The sequence below is a fragment of the Zootoca vivipara genome, chromosome 16 (genome assembly GCF_965207765.1).
Source record: "Zootoca vivipara chromosome 16, rZooViv2.hap1.1, whole genome shotgun sequence".
NCBI lineage: Eukaryota > Metazoa > Chordata > Lepidosauria > Squamata > Lacertidae > Zootoca > Zootoca vivipara.
In genome coordinates this window covers 24,634,251-24,657,720 of record NC_142599.1, presented here as the reverse complement: position 1 = coordinate 24,657,720, position 23,470 = coordinate 24,634,251, and the positions used below count along the sequence as shown (strand labels likewise).

The window sequence follows — 23,470 nt, the reverse complement described above, 5'->3', positions numbered from 1 at the left end:
GAAAAAGAAAGAGGGAGAGAAGATGGAAAGGGAGAAAGAAGGAAGGAAGTAGAGAGGGAAAGAAAGAATAAGAATGAGGGAGAGGAAGGAAGGAAGGAAGGAAGGAAGGAAGGAAGGAAGGAAGGAAGGAAGGAAGGAAAGAGGGAGTGGGAGGGAGAGAGGAAGGAAGGAAAGAGGGGAGAGAAAGAAGAGTAGGAAATAAGGAAGGGAATAAAGAAGGAAAGAAAAAGAAAGAGGGAGAGAAGACGGAAAGGGAGAAAGAAGGAAGGAAGGAGAGGGAAAGAAAGAATGAGGGAGAGGAAGAAAGATGGGAAGGAAGGAAGGAAGGAAGGAAGGAAGGAAGGAAGGAAGGAAGGAAGGAAGGAAGGAAGGAAGGAGTGGGAGGGAGAGAGGAAGGAAGGAAAGAGGGGAGAGAAAGAAGAGTAGGAAATAAGGAAGGGAATAAAGAAGGAAAGAAAAAGAAAGAGGGAGAGAAGACGGAAAGGGAGAAAGAAGGAAGGAAGGAGAGGGAAAGAAAGAATGAGGGAGAGGAAGAAAGATGGGAAGGAAGGAAGGAAGGAAGGAAGGAAGGAAGGAAGGAAGGAAGGAGCGGGAGGGAGGGAGAGAGGAAGGAAAGAGGTGAGAGAAAGAAGAGTAGGAAAGAAGGAAGAAAGAAGGAAAGAAAAAGAAAGAGGGAGAGAAGACAGAGATAAAAAAGGAAGGAAGGAGAGGGAAAGAAAGAATAAGAACGAGAGGAAGAAAGGGAAGGGGATGCGGCGCTGCTGGGTGCTGACCCTGCAAGCTGCCTCCTCCTTCTCCTGCTGTGGCTCGGGGTGCTCCACGCAGCGCTGCTCTGGCCGCCTTTCTACCCCCCCCCCGGCCCCAGCTGTTTGTCGGCGCTTTGTTGGCGCGGCGCTTCAGCAGCAAGGTCCCGCTGCTGGGTCCCGCTGGCTGGGGCGCTCGGCGGGCCAAATGACAAGGTCTGGTGGGCCGAATTTGGCCCCCGGGCCTTGTGTTTGACACCCGTGGATTAGAAGGACTGGTTAATTGGGGCAGGAGGGGGTGCTCTCTCTCGCTCTCTCTTTCACCACAGCTCTGTTGTTGATTAAATTAAGCTATACCTTGGAATTGCATCAAATTCACAGCTGCATTTCATCTTGATTGCAGAGCCACTATGGGCATTTCTGGTAACCAGTTGCCATTGAGAGAATACAGCATGCAATAGCCGTTCATAGTTGCATGGAATGCAAATTGTGAAGATGTTCCAATCTTCAATCAGCACTTCCAATTAGTCCTCCTCACTGCAGCCTAGATATGTGCTGTCAACTTTCCCTTTTTTGCGGGAAATTCCCTTATTCGGCACCCTTCCTTTCGTATCTGGGAGTTGACAGCTATGGCATACCTGCCCCTTTCCAACTCCTCACGTGGAAGCACTTCCAGTGATTTTGCAACTCCCACTCACCCCAAAACAAAACAGATTTCAGGATCTCTGAAGAGGCTACAGTACAATAGTTCAGCACCATCCTCCTCCACCTCCATACACTTAGCCAATTCTCCTTTTGGCAACAAATGCTGTAAAATTAATTATATGGTCTGTTAAACTCCAAATCTTTTGCCTGCCCTGAATACCCTGCCTATCAATTAAATCGAGTAACCTGTTTTAGCATGATGAAAGTATAAACCTCTTGCCATATCTGTCCTTTTGTTCTAAACTAAAAAGCCACCTGGTAGTTTCGTTGGTTAGAGCATGGTGCTGATAATGCAAAGGTTGCAGGTTCAATCCCTATATGGGATAGCTGCATATTCCTGCACTGCAGTGGGTTGGACTAGATGGTCCTCAGGGTCCCTTCCTGCTCTACAATTCTACGATTCAATGTTGTATTGTATCACCCCTTATAGAAATGCTTATGGTAGATCAGGGGTTCCCAAACTAAGGCTCGGGGGCTGGATGCGGCCCAATCGCCTTCTAAATCCGGCCCAATCGCCTTCTAAATCCGGCCCAATCGCCTTCTAAATCCGGCCCAATCGCCTTCTAAATCCGGCCCGTGGACGGTTCGGGAATCAGCTTGTTTTTATGGGAGTAGAATGTGTTCTTTTATTTAAAATGCATGTTATTTGTGGGACCTGCCTGGTGTTTTTACATGAGTAGAATGTGTCCTTTTATTTAAAATGCATCTCTGGGTTATTTGTGGGGCATAGGAATTCGTTCATTATTTTTTTTCAAAATATAGTCCGGCCCCGACAGAGGACGAGATGGCTGGACAGTGTTCTCGAAGCTACAAACATGAGTCTGACCAAACTGCAGGAGGCAGTGCAAGACAGGAGTGCCTGGCGTGCTATGGTCCATGGGGTCACGAAGAGTCAGACACGACTAAACAAGTCCAGCCCCCCACAAGGTCTGAGGGACAGTGGACCGGCCCCCTGCTGAAAAGGTTTGCTGACCCCTGTGGTAGATGCAGCAAATGTGGTGCAAATCACAAGAGAATCCTGCCCACACACCCCACCAAATGTGGTCTGCCATATGATAGAATCATAGAAGTGTAGAATTGGAAGGGACCTTGAGGGTCCTAAATTCTGAACTACCGGTAATGCATCCCTGTCAGATGGCCATCCGAGCTCTGCTTAAAAACCTCCAATGAAGGAGACCACCATCTCCCGAGGGAGACTGTTCCACTGTCACTGTTTCTACTGTTCTTCCTGATGTTCATTTGGAATCTCCTTTGTTGTAACTTGAATCCATTGGACTGAGCTCTACCCTCCAGTGCAGGAGGAAAACAAGCTTGCTCCATCTTCCATGTGGCATCCCTTTTGTTATCTGAGGATGACTATCAAATGCTGTAAAATTAATTACAGTATATGGTCTGTTAATTATATGGTCTTCAAATCCCTTTTGTGGCATCCCTTATCCTACAGATATTTAAATGAGGTTGCACTTGTAGATTCCCAATTTTAAAATTGAATTTTAACGTTGTATTTAATCTGCATTTTAATTGAATTGTTTCCTTTATGCTTGCTTTGATATTCTTGTTGTTAGCCGCCCTGGGAAGGGTGGGGTATAATTATTATAATTATAATTATAATAATTATTATCTCTTCTCAGTCTCCTCTTCACTGAATATACCCAACTCCCTTAATTGTTCCTCATAAGGCTTGGTTCTTTTTGACCCTTGGTCGTCTTGATTGCCCTCCTCTGCACACATTCCATCTTATCAATATAATTCTTAACTGGACAGAGTTTGTGAGGTGCAGTCTGACCACAACAGAATAGAGTAGAACTATTACTTCCCTTGACCAGGACACTATAATTCTCTTGATGCAGTCTAGAACAGCATTAGCTATTAGTTAACGGGAAATGGATTAAAAATGAAAAAGGGAACCCATACGAAGTCACCGTGGCACAGTACTCTGATCTTTTAAACTATATGCTGGGCTGGCACGAAAGCAGGAAAGCGATAGGTAGGTCTTGCCTTGAAGCAGAGTGAGATTATCCACATCTCATCCACTGATCTCCCTGCCAAGCACAAGGGAGAACTGGTTCTGTTCAACCAAATGGGGAATGCCCATGGCAGGCTGCATGCGTACAGATAATAAATGAACTCCCCACACATACACAAAGAGAAGGGGGGTGGGGAGAAAAGACAGATGCTTTGTGCATTTTATTCCTGGATAAAAACATGTAATTTCTGTTGCAGATTACACTGCCCTCAAGAGCCTCTTTAGCAGTCAGATTTTTAAACACTCTGAACTAAAACCAGGGGGGGGGGGGAGAGAGAGAATGGAATAAAAAGGGGGAAAGAACTATCTATAGCATCCCACGTATGTGAAGGATTCCCCAACCTCCCTTCTTTGCCCTTGTTCTTTCGAGAAGCATGCAACACAGAGACCACTCCCCCAAAGTCTGCTGCATCAAAGCACCTTTGACTGGAGGACCAATGGCAAGTAGGACTGGGAGTTGTGGCTGGAGAGAGGAGGGTGGAGAAAAATAGCAGATCATGTTTTTGGATGCATCAAGGAGGCAGCTTACATTCCAAAGGAGGGTTTTGAGGCTGGTAACAAAACATTATTCCAACCCAGGAGCCACCACACCTTGTGTGCAGGACAGGACAGCACCTCTTTCCACTGGCAAATGCTCTTCAGTTAATTTCAGCTGCCGCCCCAGCTCCACATCTTGACATCCCATAACCACTAAAGATAAAAGCAGGAAGGCAGTGTGATGCTCAAGTCCGTCCAGGTTTGAGGCGCTGGAATCACTGTGCAAAAGGACCACTCCTTTTTTTTTCTGCCTACTGGCATTTCCAAATCGTGTGCCTTTCTCATCACTGTTGATGAGAAAAAGTCTTTTGAGTTGGTGGGAGCAGATATTCCCTTCATACTTCGGAAGGCAGGTGGGCGGGGGAGAAAAGAAATACAGCTTTCATATGATTTAAAAAGCGAGCTAATCCAACACAATTATTTGGGTTATCTAGAAGTTACACTTTGACCAGTTAGAGTAGGAGCCTCATTTTGGGGGGAACAAGCTGTGGGTGGAGAGGGAAGCAGGGGAGAAACATGTCTCAGGATGGCCGTTTTTCAAGAACTGGAATCATCCATGCACAAGGCAGTTTTTGAAGCATTTCAGAGGAAAACATAGAACGGGATGCAGATGCACTGAAGTGAAGGTGGGGGCAGGTGTTGTTCCAGTTTTTAAATTCATGGACAGCTGTCGGAGGGCCTGACAATGACAATCCTCGAGAGGTCCGTGTTTTGATATCATGTCGCGGATTGGAGGGGCCTACAATGTTAGGAAGGCTGGGAGCCCAAGAGTCTCTCGATGGCGGCGTTGACGTCTCCCCCAGTGGCAATGAGCGCCTGAAGGTTTGCTTCGCGGTTGATGAAGCCCATTCCATTGAGCTGCTCAAGCTGCTGCTGGAACCGGACCTCTGGACTCTGCGCCTGCCATGGGGGGGGGGGAAGAGAGAGAAGAGGCAAACTGTATAGCAAGCATAGCTCAAGTCAGGTAATCTGGCACAGACCAAGCAGCCTACCCAAACCCCTCAACTGCAACCCCCCGTGTCCCCATGCACCCATGGCTTCCAGCAGCCCTTTCACACCCAGATGATCACTGGAGTCTGCGGGATACTCTCTCCTGCAACTAAGACAGTATGGCTATTCCTGGATTGCGATAGCTTGACCAGTTGTCCATGCATTGGCAACCTCATGGTTGGATTACTGCAACATGCTCTATGGAGGGGATACCCTTTGGGTTTATCCAGAGGCTGCAGCTGGTGTAAACTCAGCACCTCGGTTGTGTGTGGGGGCAAACTACCACCAGCAAATAAAACTTCACTTGTAGGCTTTGCACTGGCTGCCCATTTGCTACCAGGCTACGTTCAAGGTGCTGGTACTAACATGCAAGTCCCTATACAGCTTGGGACCACGGCCCTTGAGATGGCACCTTGTCTTTTATACACCCGGTAGCAGAGTTGAGAGAGGCTGCGCCAGACAGGAACAGAAAGTGCTGGGCTGTGCGATGAAACGTCAGATCCATATGTCTGCCTGAGACCGCACTGCACCCCAACCAAAGGGGGTCAATGGAAGAAAGGACAAAGACTCAGGGCAGAAATGCACCACTACCTACTTGAGAATTTGCACCGGCCATTAGCTGGATCATGTGCTGCATGAGCTGCTGGTGGGGGTTGCTGTCCCCAGCTGGAGAGGCACTAGCAGGTGTTGAAGCGGAGGAGATGGGGGTCTCGGGGATTGTGCTTCCTCCGGCAGAGGGTGGAGGGACGCGAGGTGCTCCAAAAGTCCCAAGGCTGCAAGATGAGACAGGGGGAAGCTACTTAGCGCAAGGCAGCAAATCCCCGAGGAAAGGCTGACTTTACGGACCTGAAGCAAGCCTTGTGCAGAGGTTGGCCACAATAAAAATCACAGAGAGTTTTGCAGCTACTGGAACAGGGGAGATATGGTTAAGTCTGCCACAGATTATTGTTTGTGGCCAGTGTTAAAGAGTTGACCCATTAATGTTAAGTGATGTGACTAATTTGGACCTATTAATTTCTGGGGTCTACTCAAAAAAGAACTGAAACCTTGGAAATCTACAAAGGCAGGCATTGTTGTTTCCAGTTTGCAACACTGGTTGCATTTCAGTCTGCTTTTTAAAAAATTGATTTGATTCTCTCCGGCCTTTGCTGGACACCGATACCAACTGAGTTATTACAATGCCTGTTTTGACTTAACCCTGGCTACTTTTGCGTTCCATAAGCTAAGCTTACATGCAATTTCCCCTTTTCTACACAGCCTTATGATGTTTACAGGAAAGGCAGTATAGAAAGTCTTAATAAGTAAAGTAACAAAAAGCCAGAAACAGTATGTCTTTACCCTGCCGTATTGCATCACACACAGAATTTCTAGGAACAGGCTTGCCACATATATTGTTGACGCAAACAATATGCATTGTGTTGTTCCCAGGAAGCCTACAGTAGTTGATCCTCAGTAGCTGAAAGCGGGAGGAACAAGAACCTCCTGCTGCTTTGCTGCCCTTCTTCAGAGTGCTCCTAAGCCTGATTCAGCTCCTACATTACCTGGAAACCAGTCCCGGGGCCTCCGTTTGCAGCGTTTGGAGCCCCTGCTGAATCTGCAGCAGGGCCTGCATGGCACGAGGGTTGGTCAGGATCGAGAGAGAATCAGGGTTCTGCATCTGGGGGTGGGAGCGACAAAAATCACAAGTGAGCCACCAGTTTCAGTAGCCCAAACTGTTGTTCCACAAGGAAACTGTGGATTGCTTCTCTTGGGTGTCTTCTACTCTGGTCCTTTAGTCATAAAGAAAGCTGAAGATTTGGGATACAATTCAATCACATCTTAAATGCATTTAACTAGTGCGATTCCAACGCTGCATGGTTGAAGGCTGGCTGGTTGAAACTGCACAAATAAAATGCACACCAGCTTTATTCCGACACGAAAAAGCTCTCTGCCTTGTATAACAGGTAAGAAGGCCCTCTTGGCACACCAGCTCTGAAAGCCTGGAAATGGTCGCATGAGATCTCCAATAGGCCTGTGCTACCTTGCGAGAGCATCCCAGAGCCGGCACACTGAGCAGGCCTTGCCAAGTAAGCAGAGAGCTCAAAAGTTCTATGCTGTTGCTTACAGGGCAAGGCCCACTCAGCTCACTGACTCTTGAAGGCTAGGGATGCTTGTGCGGGGGACGTTCCACAGGTTTGAGTAGATGCATTTTACCGATGCATTTTACTACTGCCAGTACTGCAAAACTGCTAGATTGTCACTGAACAGCCATCACTGTGTTTCTCTAGCAGGGGTGCTTAACCCACAGCCCACATCTAGCCTCCTTCCATAAGTCCCCACACAATTTGTCTTGTTATTATTACTTTAACAGTTTTACTAACGGATACTGCTGTGATTTGGTTATGCCAAGAGGTTTGACCCGTGGGTCAAATGCAGCCCTCAGCCTGAAAAAGGTCAGCTGTCGACCCCTAATCCTATAGATTACCATTGTTCACTTACAACGTAGCTCTTGGTAAAATTCAAAACAAGCAGTTTTTCAATAGAGCCAAATGTTAACTGAGCTTTCAGATGAGAGCTTAGTGATTCTGTCTCATAGTTATTCTAAACAATCCTATAACTAAAATATCACTACCGTATTTTATTAAAATACAATGCTTTCCATCCTGCATTTTATTCAAATACTCAATTCCATTTCTTGCCATCTGGTGATATTCAACCTTTGGGGGGTTTTCATTGGCACTGGGCAGCCTCCTTTTTCATTTTTTTGTCCAGTCACTGGACACACTGGATTTTAATATCAGTTCAACTGCCACCAAGGCATGCCACTCCCTCTGTCTGTCAACTGCAGTTATTGCAGATCCAAACGCAGCGGTAGAGCACACAATTTGAATACAAAAGGTCAAAGATTCAATCTCTGGTATCTCAAATTAACAACAGATTATTATCATCATCAATATGAGGCACCCAAGGTGGCTCACGATAGGATCAAAAACTTTTGAAAGAAAACAACAACCACAAATCAATAAATCTACAAATAAATGGCAGCAACAACAAACTCTAACAGAGAATGTAAACTAAATAATAGCAACGGAACCTGACAAAAAGTCAGGAATAGAAAGGCTGCCTTCAGACAAGTTTTGCTTTGTTTTTCAACTAACCAGTTTCTTTTTATACTTGACTGAACTGTGGGTTAGCCTTAAGTATGGCATGTTGAAAACTGAAGCAAAAGCTTCCAATATCTAACACGCGTGGCTGTGTCAAGAGTCGGAGTGGGGACCACACCAGCCCAATGCGGATGAACGTAATACTGAGTTTAGCATTCCATCCAAACCCCAACATCCAACTGGCCAAAGGGGTGCCTAGAAGAAGAAGAAATATTATGATCCATCAGCAGGTAATGAGGAAGACCTTTCTCAGCCCAAAACAATGGTGAGCCAGTCCCAGTCAGAGTAGACAATACTGATAGAGAAGGACAAATATCTCCACGGCTTCATAGGGCTGCTGCAAATAAAGGGAGACTGCAGACCTGAAAATTATTATTGTGACATGATCACTAAAAGGGCATGGCCAGTCCATTATGGATTTTTTGTTCCTCAACCTCTACTCAAAGCTCCTCTGAAGTCCAGCCCTGAGTAAACTATTAATCCCGAAATCAAGGACAACACTGTTTATGCCGCACCTGCTGTAGAAAGGCGGGTAGCTGGAGTCGCAGGTGCTCCTGAAGCGGGGGGTTGCCAGCAAAGAGGGGAACATTCACCATCATCTGCAAAGAAACGGAAGAGCAAAGGCAGCTCAGGAAGGTGGAGGTTGCTATTCCTAGCACATGTCCCATGCAGCTAGGCAATAGCCGCATATTCCGATGCCACCAAAAGCACACAGATATAGGACATTTTCAGTCTATTCCTGCTCCCTTTTTGGAAGATTCGGGACAGATGACAGAAAGTCTTTCTTCATGCAGCGCGTAGTTAATCTATGGAACTTGTTCCCCCAAGAGGCAGCGATTGTTGCCAATTTACATGGCTTGAAAGGAGGATCAGACAAATTCATAGGAGGCTACTGATCCACAGGTGGAGGCAGCAATGCTTCTGGATACCAGCTGCTGGAAAGTGAAGGAGGGGAGAGGTCCTGTGCTGCTTTCCCACAGACATCTGGTTGGCCACTATGAGGATCAGGATGCAGGCCACTGGACTGATCCAGCTGCAGGACTCTCCTTCTGGTAGTTTTTAATTCCACATCTAGTAATCAATTCACATGAAGGGCCGCGTTCTGCAAACAGCACACACTGCAACTTGTAAAAAGCAAACGTGAGAGTGCAGTTGTCGTGAGATTCTGCTGCAGCTTTGTCAGTTACAGATTTGAAATCGTTTTTGCTGAGATAAGAGCACTACACTGCTCAACATCACACCAAAAGGCTTCCTTGCTCCCTCCTTCACGTATTGGGCCCTATGACTGCAGATTGGGCTGTACTCACTTGTGCTGCAATGTCAGGGTGCTGGCCTAGCGTCTGCAACATTGTACGCATGTAAGGGGCAGAGATCACGTTCTGCATGAGCTGGGGATTCTCCGAGATCTGCTGCAGAAGACCTTGCATCTCAGGGCTGCTGAACATCCCTGTAACAAAGGGGAGAGAAGTGAAAATTCAACAGCCAACAAACATGTAGCTCTGCCATCCTAGATGGGGAAAGATCCCGGAAGCTGCTTCCTGATCACACTCCAGCAACAAAACCCAGGGATCCCAAAACAAAGTCCCAAAACTGGGTTAAGTTCGTTGAATTAAAAGGTCACTGGAAGCCTAGCCAATCCCCTTTCTGATTTTAACCCTTTGGCAGAATCCTGTTGGCTTTTGCTTTTTTTACTGCAGTCACATGGATGTCTTTTTAAAAACTTTAATTTCAAAAAGGTATCTTTTTTTACTGTAGCAATGAACAATATACAGTGGAACCTCGGTTTATGAACACCTCGGTTTATGAATTTTCCGTTTACGAACGCCGCGGACCAATCTGGAACGGATTAATTCACTTTCCATTACTTTCAATGGGAAACTTCGCTTCAGTTTATGAACGCTTCAGTTTAAGTACTCCGTGGTCCGTCTGGAACAGATTAATCCACTTTCCATTACTTTCAATGGGAAAGTTCGCTTCAGTTTATGAACAGACTTCTGGAACCAATTGTTTTCATAACCCGAGTTACCACTGTAATGAGATCCCTGCTCTTTCCCCACAGATACAAACCACTAAAAAACCCACAAAGCCTTTCCTAATTCAAAAAGTGCCATGACAGAGATAAACAGTTGTTTTGTGGGAATGATGGGCCAAATCAATGTACATTTTTTCACTTAATGCATATGCATGAAATACACAGAACGTGCTTAACAAAACCCGATTTCCCCCTCCCTGTTGAGCCCCCTATTGGATCCTTGCAGAAAAAAAGGACCACCACAAGCCCAGAATGAATCAGTAACAGGTGAAGGATGTTAAAGAGTTAAACAGAATTGACTTAACCTATGTCAGTTACTTAATACCAGTATGCCATTACATTAGCTGGTAGAAAACAGTAACGAGACTTATTTACTTACTGTATCTTTATCCCACCTTTGTCTCCAAGGCGCTCAATGTGGCATACATGGTTCTCCTCATTTAATCCCCACAACAGCCTTGTGAGGTAGGTTAGGTTGTGCAGCATTGACTGCCCCATAGCCAAGTGGGGATTTGAACCCTGATCTCTCAGGTCCTAGTCCAACACTCCAACCACTATGCCAAACTGGCTCTCACGGGCTCAGCAACCAGATTTTGAGGTTGGGGGTGACAATGTTTTTTCCTTGTCACCCATGAGAGCCTCACACTAAGTAAGAGGGTTTTTCCATTCAACTGAGCAATAATTCCGGTTCTTAAACTGTCACTGTGACAGAGTGGAAGCGTCAACTGATTCTCATCTCTCCGGAACAGTCAAAAACCTTCAGGTTAAGCAACCACAGAACTACCACACTTCGAAATGAAGAGCAGTTCTGTGATCTAGAAAGGCCAGCTCCGAGTGCAAACGCGCAGCTCCCAGGACCACTTCCCGCCCTTCGGACCCCATGCTATGTACGTACCAGATCCTAGGTTGGTTGCGTTGATCCCCAAAGGGTTGGAGACGGTGGGTGTGCTTTGGCTCGTCACCGAGCCGGTGCTCCCTTTGCCACTTGGCGCCTGGCCTTGAGAGGCAGGTGTGGGACTCCAAGGGTTGGGCAGCGGTTCTCGGTTTTCCGTCCGCAAGGGCTGCGAGTTCGAGGTGTCGGAACTCCCGCCCAAGGCAGAGAAGGGATTATTGCCAAACTAGACAAAGAAGATGTGGCTCAATGAGTGACTCTGCAAACTCTCAGGCGAATTCTGCTTCACGGGATTAGCAAGAAAATGAAATGAAGGTGTGGCAGGATTACAAAACAGAGCTTTGATTTAAACTGCAGGTTTCACCAAAAATGTGCTTACCATGTGCAACGTTATTTACTGTAAGCAGCCCTGAGTCTCTGACTCTAGTCAGACAGCACACAAACCACAGTTAAGGAGCATACCTATGATTTGGTGTGATGTCTGAACTGACAAACCATGGTTAAACCCGTCACCTAGCAATTCAGTCAAACAACATGGTTTAAACAAACTCTGGTTTCCAGCAACAGCTTGATTGATCTTTGGAACTGACAAATTATAGATGTTGCCCTGTCACCACAGAAACAAAGGGAGAAAATGAAAACAACCATCACTAAAACTTGGATGCTTGCACACTTGTAACCACAAGGCTGTATCCTATCCTAGTCCTACTCAGAGCAGACTCATTGAAGTTTATGGACATGACTAACTTAATTTCGAGGACTTGGGTTTGCATACTAATCTTTGAAAAGTACAAACGGTTTTTGTCATTCACCTCCTCCACTGTTCCTTATACAAAAATCCCAGAGTGAATTACATGATAAAACTCTTAAGAGAGAATTCTAAATCAATTTGGCAGGATTCATATCAAAACCACAGAACATCAAAGTACTGCTGTGCTCATGAGGGCTAGGAAAGCAGTCAGTCACAGGCATTTATCAACTTGTCTGAGGAATAGTTCTGCCTTCATCCAATGAAGGCGAATCTTGGAAGATTCAAAAGGAAGCCCTTCACAAAGGGCACAATTAAACTTTGGAATCTGTTGCTACCCAATGGGTTCAGACAAATTCATGGAGGATGATGCTACCCAGGCTCCTAATCGTGATGACTGTGCACTACATTTAGTATTAGAGGCAGTATGCCTCTCAACACTCGTTGCTAGGAATCAAAAGGGGGGGCTATTGTGCTCAGGTCCTGCTTGAGGGGCTTGACAGAAGAGGCATCTGGTTGGCCACTGTGGGAACATAATGCTGGATTAGATAAACCTTTGGCCTGATCCAAAAGTCAGGCTCTTCTTATGCTACTTGGAAATCTGCAATGCACCTGGTGTATCTTGTGAAATCTTAATTAAATGAGTGTTTCGTTCTGCTTAGACGACAGTCAGACCTAGCCTACCTGTTCCCTGGCAGCACTGAACATGGGCTCCTGAATATCTGTGTACATCCGCCGCAGGGCATTGTACCCTCCAGGGATGCTCTCCAAATTGCTCAGGGCTCGGTCCTGGTTGCGCATCATCTCTTGCATCATGGCAGGGTTGCGTGCCAACTCCATGGTCTGAGAAGAGCAAACAGAAAACCATGAGCAGAAATATGACAAAAGCATTATGAAAGGTACAAGACAAGGGTGTCCATTGTCACCATTATTATTCATATCGGTACCGGAAGTCTTCCTAAGGACTATAAGGGAAAATGAAAAAATAAAAGGAATCTCAGAAGGAGTACAAAGTGAAAGCCTTTGCGGATGACTTGGTTTTAAAAATGGAAGTCCTAGGCTTATAGCCAAAATGTTGTATAAGATGAGAGGAGATGTTATGTTCTGTTTGGAAAATATACAGTGGTACCTTGGTTTGCGACTGCAATCCGTTCCGCGGAGGCAGTCGCTCGCCGAAGGCACGCTTTTGCATGTGTGTGAAGCACTGATAGAGCACTTCTGCGCATCCAACGCCACGGAACCCGGATGTAAAACTTCCTTCCGAGTCCGCGGCGGTCGCTCACCGAAATAGGCGTAAACCGAGTTTGACTGTATATAAAAACTTATACACACACACACACGAAATATGACAAAAGCAGACAATAATGGTTTGGGCTCTGAACTATGGTTAGTGCAAACCCTGGTTTAGTGTGATGCCTAAAACAAAGTTCAAAGACTGCCTCAAGCCACAAGCAGGGAAACAACAGCCCACCTGGCGCATAAGCTCAGGGTTGTTCAGCATGTGGCTAATCTCTGGGTTGCGCTCCATCAGCTGTTGCATCTGGGGGTTGGCCATGATCATCTGCCGCATGAAGTCTGGGTTGGACATCATGTTCTGGACCAGGGGGTTCTCCATGATCTGGGAGAGCATCTCTGGGTTGGACATCAGCTGCCGCTGCATCTGCTGCTGAAGCTCCATGAAGTTCGCAGAGCCCATCCCCAGGTGACCGAGCCCAGCAATGCCGCCAAAGCCAGCTGAGAGAAGACAGAGAGGAAAGGAACCACGAATGAGAATGGTCTGCCTGGGGCTGAATGGCTAAAACCAGCCTCTCAGGCTCATCTCCCCTCTTGCTCCTTCTACTACCAACACAGAGCCATTGGTGTAGCCAAGAGGGGCAGTTGCCCCCCCCAATCAATGAAAATCAAAGGTTCTCCCCCCCCCCAAATAAAAGCCAACAAAAAATCCTGGCTATGCTCATGCTCAGAGCTTACTGAAAAGGCAGGATGAGATGTAACAACCCCAGCTCTTGCTCTCTGGGAACTTGCCCAGCAGCTCAACAACCCTTAGAGCAGGCTCAAAAGACCCACAAGGATAAGCTCATGGGTAGGCAAACTAAGGCCTGGGATCCGGATCTGGCCCAATCGCCTTCTAAATCCAGCCCGCAGACGGTTCAGGAATCAGCATGTTTTTACATGAGTAGAATGTGTGCTTTTATTTAAAATGCATCTCTGGGTTATTTGTGGGGCATAGGAATTTGTTCATCCCCCCCCCCCCCAAATATATAGTTCAGCCCCATACAAGGTCTGAGGGACAGTGGACCGGCCCCCTGCTGGAAAAGTTTGCCGACCCCTGGATACAAGTGTGAATAGACAAGGCTGGGGCTCCTACAAGAGGCCAATTTTCACATGCATCATGTGATTAATGTTTTCCCTCCAGTATTTCTCTTAAGCTTTTAAAAATCAGAATCCACGTATAAACCCACTAGTCCATCTGGAGCACACAAGCCACCCCATTTTTTTTATTCTTCAGTTTTCTTTCTTTTTGTCATGTTTGCACTTTCGTTTCTTTTGTTAAGAAATCAATAAAGCAGAACTGCCTGCCTTGAGATCCTCAGACCCTGGAACTCTGCTCTCATGCCTGCTGGGGTGGGAGCAAAGACCCCAAAATGTCCCACTGGTGCCCAGGAAGACAGGAAAGCCAAAGGCCAACCCGAGCAGAAGAAACTCAGCAATGCTCACACAAGATGGAGGTGGCTCCGCCAGGGGTTCCATCTGCTGCCGGGCCAGGCGTGGCTCCCAATCCGCTGCTCCTCCGGCTGCTGCTCCCTACGTCAGAGAGCGTGTTGCCGGATGTTGAAGGCTGAGGTGGGGCTGCAGGGGAAGCAGGGGCTGCAGAGGGAGTAGCAGCAGCAACAGAAGTAGTAGTAACAGCAGCAGTAGGAGGAGGAGGGGAAGCAGCAGGCGCCACTGAAGGGTCTTGAGTCCTGCAAATAAAGGAAAGTGACAGGTGACGACACAACTGTTATATGAACATATAGCTTTCCTTGAATTTAAAAGGAAGCTACTATCTCCCTACAAAGTACATTAGAATAATTTAGTGTGTGTGTGCTCAGCGACTCTTAGAACCCTGAATTTTGCAACGGGGAAGCCCAAGCCATACCTGTAAGGTACAAACAGAAGAACCCACAGATAAAACAACTAAGGCCAATAAAAAGGCTCTTAACTACTATTAACTACTACCACACACACACATGCTCCAGTAGCCACCCAGCTACCGTAACCACCAAATGCAGGCGCACCCAGAGAAATGCAGATCTTATACAGTGGGCAGCTTCACAGGGGAGACAGCAGCCCTTTAGGATACCTAGGCCCTCAATAGGAGAACATGTAATTTACTTTTGCAAGTACTTCTGGCTGACACCACCATAGCATTCCATGTTTTCCCCTGGATATTTATGTTTGTTATTTAAATCTGTTTGTCACCTACTAAAGCCACACTGCGTTGTTCTCTTTTACTATGAATTCAATATGGTGTTTTTATCTGTGTTTTGCATGTTTCAGTTTGTATATAAACAAAGAGGCAAAATAGGAGTTATTTAAAATAATTCTTCTTCAGAAGGATTTGAGCCAGTCTTTTGAGGGGGGGTGGGGGTGGGGAAACTGTCACTGACATATCTGCAATATAAACTAAAGCTGACTGAATGGGCCTGCTTTTCTGAGGGAAGCTCTTACTTCTGCGGAGTTTTGATCACCAGATGCACCGTCAGTCCATCTTTGATCCCGTGCTGATTCAAGGTATCCCCGTCTTTCAGAATCTTCCCGGCAAAGATCAGAACCAGCTGATCCTGTTTGGCTTTAAACCGACGGGAAATCTCTTCTTTAAACTGGAAAAAGACATTTTAGAAGGTTAGGCTTTCCACAGACATTCTTGCCATAGCTGCCAAGTTATCCCTTTTTTAAAGGGATTTTCCATTATGCTGAATAGGCTTCCTCGCGAGAAAAGGGAAAACTTGGCAGCTATGATTCTTGCAGTGGTCAAGAAGGCAAAGCGGTGGCAACCCTCATCCCCTGCAGGTCCATTTAGTCTTCCTGCCTCCTGGCTTCACCTTACACCAAACACCGTTTCTTCATCCACACAGCACTCTGTCTGCTTTCCCCTGAGCACCTGCTTCCTCCTCCCTTTTCCCTTTTCATCCTAACCAGACCTCCACCTACATCCAGGCAGATTCCTGTGATGCAGGAGCTCCACAGGTCAAGTCTCACCCCTGCTATGAACACATAAGCTCCTCTAGTTACTCGGTCTCCTGGCCCCCCTCCCACCCTGCAATATGGGGGAAACTAATACTGCCCTTCCAATCAGGATTATGTGAAGAGCTTCAAACATTCAGTGAAGTTATTCCATAAATCAGCATTGTCCAACCAGGTATCCTGCAGATGTCTGCAGTCCAAAACATTTGGAGGACACCAGAATGTTTCTATTACTCTCTGCCACCTCCTCTCCAAGCCCCAGAGAAGGCTTCAAACCATTTGAAACCCCCCCTTCAATGCATCATACACCCCAGAAAGATCTGCAACAAACTCCTGGATCCACTCAGCTTTTGTCTATCTTCCCCACAAGGCGGCACTCTCATCTTAATTTCTTCTCCTCCTCCACCTCACTATCCCGCCTCAACCACTCCAAATTGTTCACATTCTCTTCTCAAGACTTTACCAATTCTTCGTTTCCCCATTCTCTTCCCTCTCGGACAAATCCTCAAGCCCGATCTGCTTCATATTTCTCCCTTTTTGTTGCAGGCCCGCTTGCTTCTTTGCCTTGCAAACTCTTTGCCTTGCCCAACCCACCCTCATTTCAATCTGATCGACTCCATTCACCACCACCCAAAACATGGGTGCCCATGTTTTATCTCAGCACCTCTTCCACCTGCTTCTCTTCAAGAACCCATCCGACCGCCTTGTCCTGAGCCCGGCATGTCTTGTTGGAAGAAGCGGGGAGGAAACGGGAGTCTCTGGTTTCCTTTGCCCGGCGAGCCCTTCCGAACGCACTCCTCGCGCTAAGCCCTTTTGCTGGGAGGCTCGGGCGGGGGGTGTCTTTCTGCCTCCCTGCGACCCTCCTGCCCTGGAGATGGTGCAGCTGAGGATGCTGTTCTGCGCGCGAAGCATCGGAGGGCCCTCCTTGTATATAGACAGCCCCAAGCGGCTCCTTCCCCAAATCCCACCCATCGGCGCCTTTCTGTTGTGGGGGGCGACCGCGGACTCCCCCCCCCCAACAGCTCAGCCTCTAGGCACCGACCACCCCTCACTTCAGCTCCGGGAGGGGTGGATGGGCGCTCCATCACGTGACTCCGGGCCGCGCGGGCTGAGAGGTGGAGGTGGGGTCTCCTCCCCCCTCCCCCCAATCCTTCCAGCGCCTCAGAGCCCGCCTCGCCCCTTTGTTCCTCGTCGCCGCCGGACGGTAACGAAAAGGGGAAGAAGGGAGGGCAGACAAGCGACACCCCCCGCCCCTTCCCGCAGATCCCCCGGCCTCCGCCCGCAGAGGCTGAGGGGTCCCGGCGAGAGGTTCCCCGCCCCCGGCTGACCTCCTTGACGGAGACGCGCTCGCCGGTGAGGATCTCCTCTTTGTCTTTCGGGGTCTTCACCGTCACGCGGATGAGGAGCCCCCCCGGGCCCGACTCGGAGCCGCCGCCCCCGCCTTCTCCGCTGTCGCCGCTGCCTCCGCCGCTACCGGCCGAGCCGGGCCCGCCGCCGCTCAGCTCCGCCATCTTGGCCGACCGCCCACCTGCCACCGAGGAGGTAGGGCCAGAGAGGCGCCGCTGCCGACTGCTACCATAGAGACGTGGCGGTCGTCATTTCCGGTTTCTTGAGCACTTCCGGCGAAGCAATTCTTTCCCCCAAACTCGACGCAGGATTAGGATTGAAGAGCCATACAAAATACGGGTAGGAACACGGCGCCTCCGTGGAAAAGGCCGCCGCAGCCGCCATTGTGCGGTTCTCTCACAGATTTCGTGGACGATCGGACACGGCGCCGCATTTGCCATCTTCGCGATGGAAACAGCCCTTCCTAGTGTCGTTCTGCACCGGAAGTTCTTGATAGGGAAACCGCTCTTCACGTTCGTGGGCTAAGAGAGATAGGAAAAGTTGAGAGTCACACACAAGCGGCCACTTCTCGGGTTTTTAAAGGGGTCTCTAGCCTTGGCTTTTATTCTCCCCTCAGAGCGAAGGGAGAATTCAGCAGGAGGAGACGAGAGAGGGCGGGGCGGATAGAGCGGCCCTCCGCAACGTACCTCGTAGCGACAAGTTGGTGAAGCCTCTGCAACGGGGAAGGGGGAAACCGGAAGTGATGTTGTGATGCGGAAGACTACAATTCCCAACATTCCCCGGAGTTATTTCCTTGTTGGGTCAGCTGATGCGAGGCTTCGCCCTGCTTTGCGAGGGGAGCGTCTGGCTGGAAGGTGGTGATGCTGCGCCCCAAGGCCCTCACGCAGGTGCTGAGCCAGGCGAACACGGGAGGGGTCCAGAGCACCCTGTGAGTACTTGGGCAAGCAGAGTTGGTGGGGCTTATTCGCGAGTAGCAGTGCAGACTGCAACTTGAGGAACTCACTATCAGACTTTTAGAATACATCTGAAGGCAGCCCTGTTTAGGGAAGCTTTTAATGTTTAACAGACCATTGTATTTTAATATTTTGTTGGAAGCCGCACAGAGTGACTGGGGAAACCCAGCCAGATGGGCACTGTATAAGTATTATTATTATTATTATTATTATTATTATTATTACTGCCTCAAGGTGTATTTGGCTAGCTTTAATAGTAATAACCATTTAGAGGGAATCTAGGAGGGGAGCTTTAAATTGCTGCGCATGATGAAGCATTTGAAAAGGCTAGCAAAAGCAGGATACAGTACTCTAAAACGCATGAAGCTTTTAACATGCCGTTTGAGGGTATCGTTTACACCACACGAAGATTGAGACTGATCCATGCAAACACCAGTACAATTCCAGCTGCTGTATTCATTTCAGCCTTATGGTCTTTTCTTCAGTAGCATAAATGTTGTGAATAGTGATTTAACTACTCTAGAATATGAAGATTCCTTTCAGGCTTGAATTGGTCAAGAGTGTGTGTTTTCTGTCTCTTTCTTAGTGTGTGTGTAGCTGTGCATATATAATTTGATATAGCATTTCAGTTCTTTTTGTTAGCAAATCATACTTGCAGTGTGTTTATGTGTGTGTCCTGGACTGCTACACTTCAGGCTGCAGAGGCTGAATTAAAGCAATACGTTGCAAATAGTTAGGTGCAGATCTGTAAACACGACTGTGCAAAATGTCCATTGCACATGCTGTTTTAATTTGCTGCATGGACATTACACTCCTATGAGTGCCCGTCAGATTACAAATCAAATAAAGTATTTGTTAATCTCTTTCAAAATCACTTTTAGACATAGACACAATTCTCTAGGACTATTTAATCCTCTTTGCTGTTCCTCTCTAGCCTTCTGAACAATGAGGGCTCTCTCCTTGCATATTCTGGTTACGGAGACACAGATGCCAGAGTCACAGCTGCCATTGCCAGCAATATCTGGGTGGCTTATGACAAGAATGGGCACCAAGCGTTCAATGAGGATAACTTGAAGTTCATCCTAATGGACTGTATGGTATGTATCATGAGGTGTTGAATATCCTGGTGACCTCTGCTGCTGCTGGTTCGCTGGGATGCCTCTGTCACTAGGAACATCCATTTCAGGGATAGGATGAAACCTAAAATCCCCAGGCGTGGCTGGAGGCACACCTTTATGGCAGCATGTTTTTCCACGCACAGTGAAATGACACATCTAGAAATCTTTGAGGAGCGATATTGGAAAGATGGAACATGGTGGTTGTGGGATACCCTATATACAGCCTGGCCTCTGTCAGCGTGGGCTGGAGATCGGCAAGAGGCTTGAGGATACAGCTAGAGTCAGAACGTGGCTTCATAATCCCATTTGCTGGCTTAAGAGTGGCTCCACTACAAGGGAGCACTTGCCAGGAGAGGCTTCCAGCAGCTTTTCCACCAACCTGCAGAGTAAAGCTTGGAGGGTGGAAGTGGGAAAGTCGGCCCATGTTGTGCACTGAAGCCCTGGCAATCTGCTGATTTTATGGCACATGGAAAGCCCTCTTGCACAGAGTTTTGCCCAGGGATTTGCAGATGTTGCTGATCAGCCCCTTTGGGGTTTTGCCCTTTTGGATGTCATTAAAACGGCCTCGGTCCAGTATACCTGAAGGAGCGTCTCCACCCCCATCGTTCTGCCCGGACACTGAGGTCCAGCGCCGAGGGCCTTCTGGCGCTTCCCTCGCTACGAGAAGCCAAGTTACAGGGAACCAGGCAGAGGGCCTTCTCGGTAGTGGCACCCGCCCTGTGGAATGCCCTCACACCAGTGGTCAAAGAGAACAACAATTACCAGACCTTTAGAAGGCATCTCAAGGCAGCCCTGTTTAGGGAAGCTTTTAATGTTTGATGGATTTCTGTATTTTAATATTTTGTTGGAAGCCGCCCAGAGTGGCTGGGGGAACCTGGCCAGATGGGCGGGGTATAAAGAATAAATAATAAGAATAATAATTATTATGGCAACCAGGAGGCAAACTTGCCAGCCACTGTTTTGCATGGTGACTTAATTCCTTGAGTCCAACCTCCTGCAATACAGGGAATTCAGTCTGCGTGTCTGTTGAGGGGGCCGCTTGAGGTCCTCAGCGGCCAAAATTGCTACCTGGTGAGTGCAGCATGTAGTTGGGCTGTGCATTAGCCAACAGCCACAATAGGTTGGGTATATTCATCTCGTGGTGGTGAAGCAAGCCCTGTAAGCATCATGCAGTCTGGAGCTGCTCCAGCAGGCACCAGAGGAGGCCTGTGATGGGGACACACACACTTCTGGGATGGGGCTTCTGCTTTAAGGAATTCATTTATTACACTGATATCCCAGCTTTCCTGCAAGGAGCTCAAGGCGGCATACATACTTCTCCCTCTCCCCATTTTATCCTCACAACAGACCAGGGAGGTAGATTAGGCTGAGTGACTGGCCCAAGGTCACCCAGGAGCTTCATTGCTGAGTGGTGGCAAGAGCCCCAGTCCACTACTCTTAACGGCTACAGCCTCACTGGTAGAGGAAGGTAGGGGGTCCAGAATCTCCCTTTGTTGTGGGACACTTGCTTCAGAGCTCTTAAGGGTGGGTGGGGGGCTTACCCATAGGCTATATCTAGCGCTGCCAAATGGCTTTGTGGCCCCCAGTCCGCCTTTTAAAAAATATTATTTTAGAGGATTAGCAATGAACTATTATTACTATTTCAATAGTGTAGAAGAGCTGGTGGGCAAGCCTTCTGGAAGGCAACCTTGGAGAGGAGTGGTTTTCGCCACTCCCATTTTTCTGCACATTGGCCATGACCAGTTTGCCAGGCGGCCCCCAGAGGATCAATGTGTCCCTTGGCCCAGAAAAGGTATGCTGTCCCCGTATTAAAAGCGGCAGAAAGCTTGTCTGAATTTGAATAGGGTGAGAAACCTGAATGCCCTGCAGTCTGTGAATATTGTGGACTCATATTCTCTATATTCTCTACCCTGCCCTGCACAATGCATAAAACGACCCAAGGAAGGCCGTGTTGCCATCACCCGTGTTGCCAATCTGCTCCTGTGCATGTACGCGAAAGAGACGGTGGGATTTGGCATGCTGAAAGCCAAGGTAAGGGGTCAACCTGCTCCTGGTTTTATTACTTTTATTCTTGTGGGGCAGCCCATCTTGGAAGGTGACACAAGTAAAATAAGGTTGTGGGGGGTGACTCAAATAACTACTTCCAGAGAGTGTCTCCCTGTAAGAGGTGCAGCAACACATCCAGCCAAGAACCTTTGGTGCTTCCTCAAGGCAGTTTACTGGGGACTCCTCTCTTCCCCCATCCCACTCATAGCATTTTATTGCAGGCATTAAGGTCTCTGGGGTCTAATTCATACACATACACCATTTGACTGTTTTACATTTGATTTCTATACACTACTTAGGTACGGTTCACACATGTCTGTACATCATTTGGTTACTATACTGTTCATAGACTCGTAGAATTGTAGAGTGGGAAGGGACCACAAGGACATCTAGTCCAACCTCTGCAATGCAGGAATCTTTTGCCCAGTGTGGGGCTTGAACCCACAGCCCTGAGATTAAGAGCCTCATGCTCTACCGACTTGAGCTATGATTAGCAACTGAGTCACCTCAACTCATCCTGTTGAAAAGCTCCGCATTTCATGTAATGAGAGACAACGGCCTCGTTTTTACATACCCCAAACGAGTATGTGAAGCGGTGAGATTTGGGCTTGTGGATCCTTTCTGCCCTTTCCCCAGCCAGCACATGGCTGCAAGGAGTTAGGAAGCTTCTGCTTTTCAACAACTACAGTGGTACCTCGGGTTAAGAACTGTACTCTTGTTGAAGGCGCTGCCTGAGACAATGCCCAAGTCTGCTTTACCTGAATTCTGCAGAGGAGGAGGGCACACAACCAACCAATTCTTTCAACCCTATGGGGACGGCTGTAGCTCAGTGGTAGAGCATCTGCTTTGCATACGGAAGGTCCCAAATTTGATCTCTGGCATCTGCAGGTAGCGCTGGGAGAGAACCCTGCCGAGCCTCTGTCAATCAGTGTATGTAATACTGAGCTTGGTGTAGGCTGACTCTGTATATAAGGCAGCTTTCCAAGTTCCTAACTTGTCTGTCCTTGTGTTTTCCCAGGCTCAAGCTCTGGTCCAGTACCTCGAAGACCCACTCACCCAGGTGGCTGCCTCCTGAGCAGGTGATGGAGCCCAAAGGCGAGGCCGACCCGCTGCACCCGTCTCCTGTCGGGAGAAAGTTTCAGAACAAGCTCTTGCACCGAGGTGACCCTGTGGACTCTTGCTTCTCGGCAGCCTTGGTGACTGCTGGGCGCAAGCACTTGATTGTGTTTCAGGAAAAGGAAAATGGCAGTGGGAGGGGGAAATAAAAAAGCGTGTTCTTAGCCATTTGAGTCCTGTCTCTCTTTTGAGGAAAGTTGGGATTTTCGAGAGGGGGAAGTTGCTCCTCTGCATTGGCAGAAACACCCGCCTGCACATATTTGACCCAGAAATAAATCCCGTAGAACGCAGCGGGGCTCGCTTACAAATAAACCCACACAGTTGCTCAGGTGTTCCAGACTCTGAACCTGTGTCTTGGGACTGAAAAGTCTGGAGAAGCACTGATCTGGACCCAGGCTTTCTGGAAGCAGTTTCCTGATGTGAAGCAAGGGGATTCAGTACTGAAGGGGACCACCTGGTGGCAGCAGAGGAACAAAAGGCATTTCCATTCCTTTCATATTTTGCTTTTAATTGGCCAATTCCAGTAATCCCTTTCCGCAGCTGGTGCTGGGTTAGCTTGAAGGCCATTGACACCTTCTTAAGCCTGCCTTTGCTGTGCTAATGCTCTTGAGAGGAGACAGGTGGTGTTGAAAGACTTGGGGGCTGGGTTGGGTGCAATGCGTTCATGTAACTCTTCCTATAAGTGTCAGTTCTCTGAAAACAGAAATGTGGGCTCATTTCTTGCTTAGGGCTAAGTTGACAGGTGGGGGAAATCATTCAGTGGGGGTTGTAACCAATGCAGCACTAATGACTTTGCAAAATAAATAAATTCCTCCCTCTTTCCATCCCACCCTGTACACCCCTAAGT

At 47.9% G+C, this 23,470-nt stretch overlaps 2 protein-coding genes across 2 annotated transcripts; one reads left to right on the top strand and one right to left on the bottom strand.

The window, feature by feature from the left end:
* Positions 1-3,605: 3,605 nt before the first annotated feature.
* Positions 3,606-18,119, bottom strand: UBQLN4 (ubiquilin 4). Its single transcript, XM_035098387.3, has 12 exons — positions 18,077-18,119; positions 17,372-17,911; positions 15,528-15,679; positions 14,535-14,779; positions 13,288-13,550; positions 12,501-12,659; positions 11,072-11,294; positions 9,452-9,591; positions 8,660-8,743; positions 6,543-6,658; positions 5,597-5,774; positions 3,606-4,911 (listed from the first exon to the last, which is right to left on the bottom strand). Exons 2-12 carry the CDS (start codon positions 17,552-17,554, stop codon positions 4,759-4,761), a joined length of 1,896 nt encoding a protein of 631 aa, XP_034954278.3. The 5' UTR covers positions 17,555-17,911; positions 18,077-18,119; the 3' UTR covers positions 3,606-4,758.
* Positions 18,120-18,232: 113 nt separating this feature from the next.
* LAMTOR2 (late endosomal/lysosomal adaptor, MAPK and MTOR activator 2) lies at positions 18,233-22,787 on the top strand. The gene is made up of 4 exons (XM_035098388.3): positions 18,233-18,318; positions 19,278-19,440; positions 21,403-21,492; positions 22,526-22,787. The coding sequence occupies exons 1-4, from the start codon at positions 18,251-18,253 to the stop codon at positions 22,580-22,582; spliced, it is 378 nt and encodes a 125-aa protein (XP_034954279.1). The 5' UTR covers positions 18,233-18,250; the 3' UTR covers positions 22,583-22,787.
* Positions 22,788-23,470: the final 683 nt, after the last annotated feature.

What these genes read in the sequence shown, in the direction of transcription:
- UBQLN4 (XM_035098387.3), bottom strand. Translation starts at nt 17,554, where the DNA reads ATGGCGGAGCTGAGCGGCGGCGGGCCCGGCTCGGCCGGTAGCGGCGGA. An exon ending in TCAGTGCTGCCAGGGAACAG is followed by an intron (nt 11,295 to 12,500) that starts GTAGGCTAGGTC and finishes TTCTTTGTCTAG; the next exon opens with TTTGGCAATAATCCCTTCTC. An exon ending in TACCCGCCTTTCTACAGCAG is followed by an intron (nt 6,659 to 8,659) that starts GTGCGGCATAAA and finishes TCCCACCCCCAG; the next exon opens with ATGCAGAACCCTGATTCTCT.
- LAMTOR2 (XM_035098388.3), top strand. Translation starts at nt 18,251, where the DNA reads ATGCTGCGCCCCAAGGCCCTCACGCAGGTGCTGAGCCAGGCGAACACG. An exon ending in TCATCCTAATGGACTGTATG is followed by an intron (nt 19,441 to 21,402) that starts GTATGTATCATG and finishes AAACGACCCAAG; the next exon opens with GAAGGCCGTGTTGCCATCAC. An exon ending in TTGGCATGCTGAAAGCCAAG is followed by an intron (nt 21,493 to 22,525) that starts GTAAGGGGTCAA and finishes GTGTTTTCCCAG; the next exon opens with GCTCAAGCTCTGGTCCAGTA.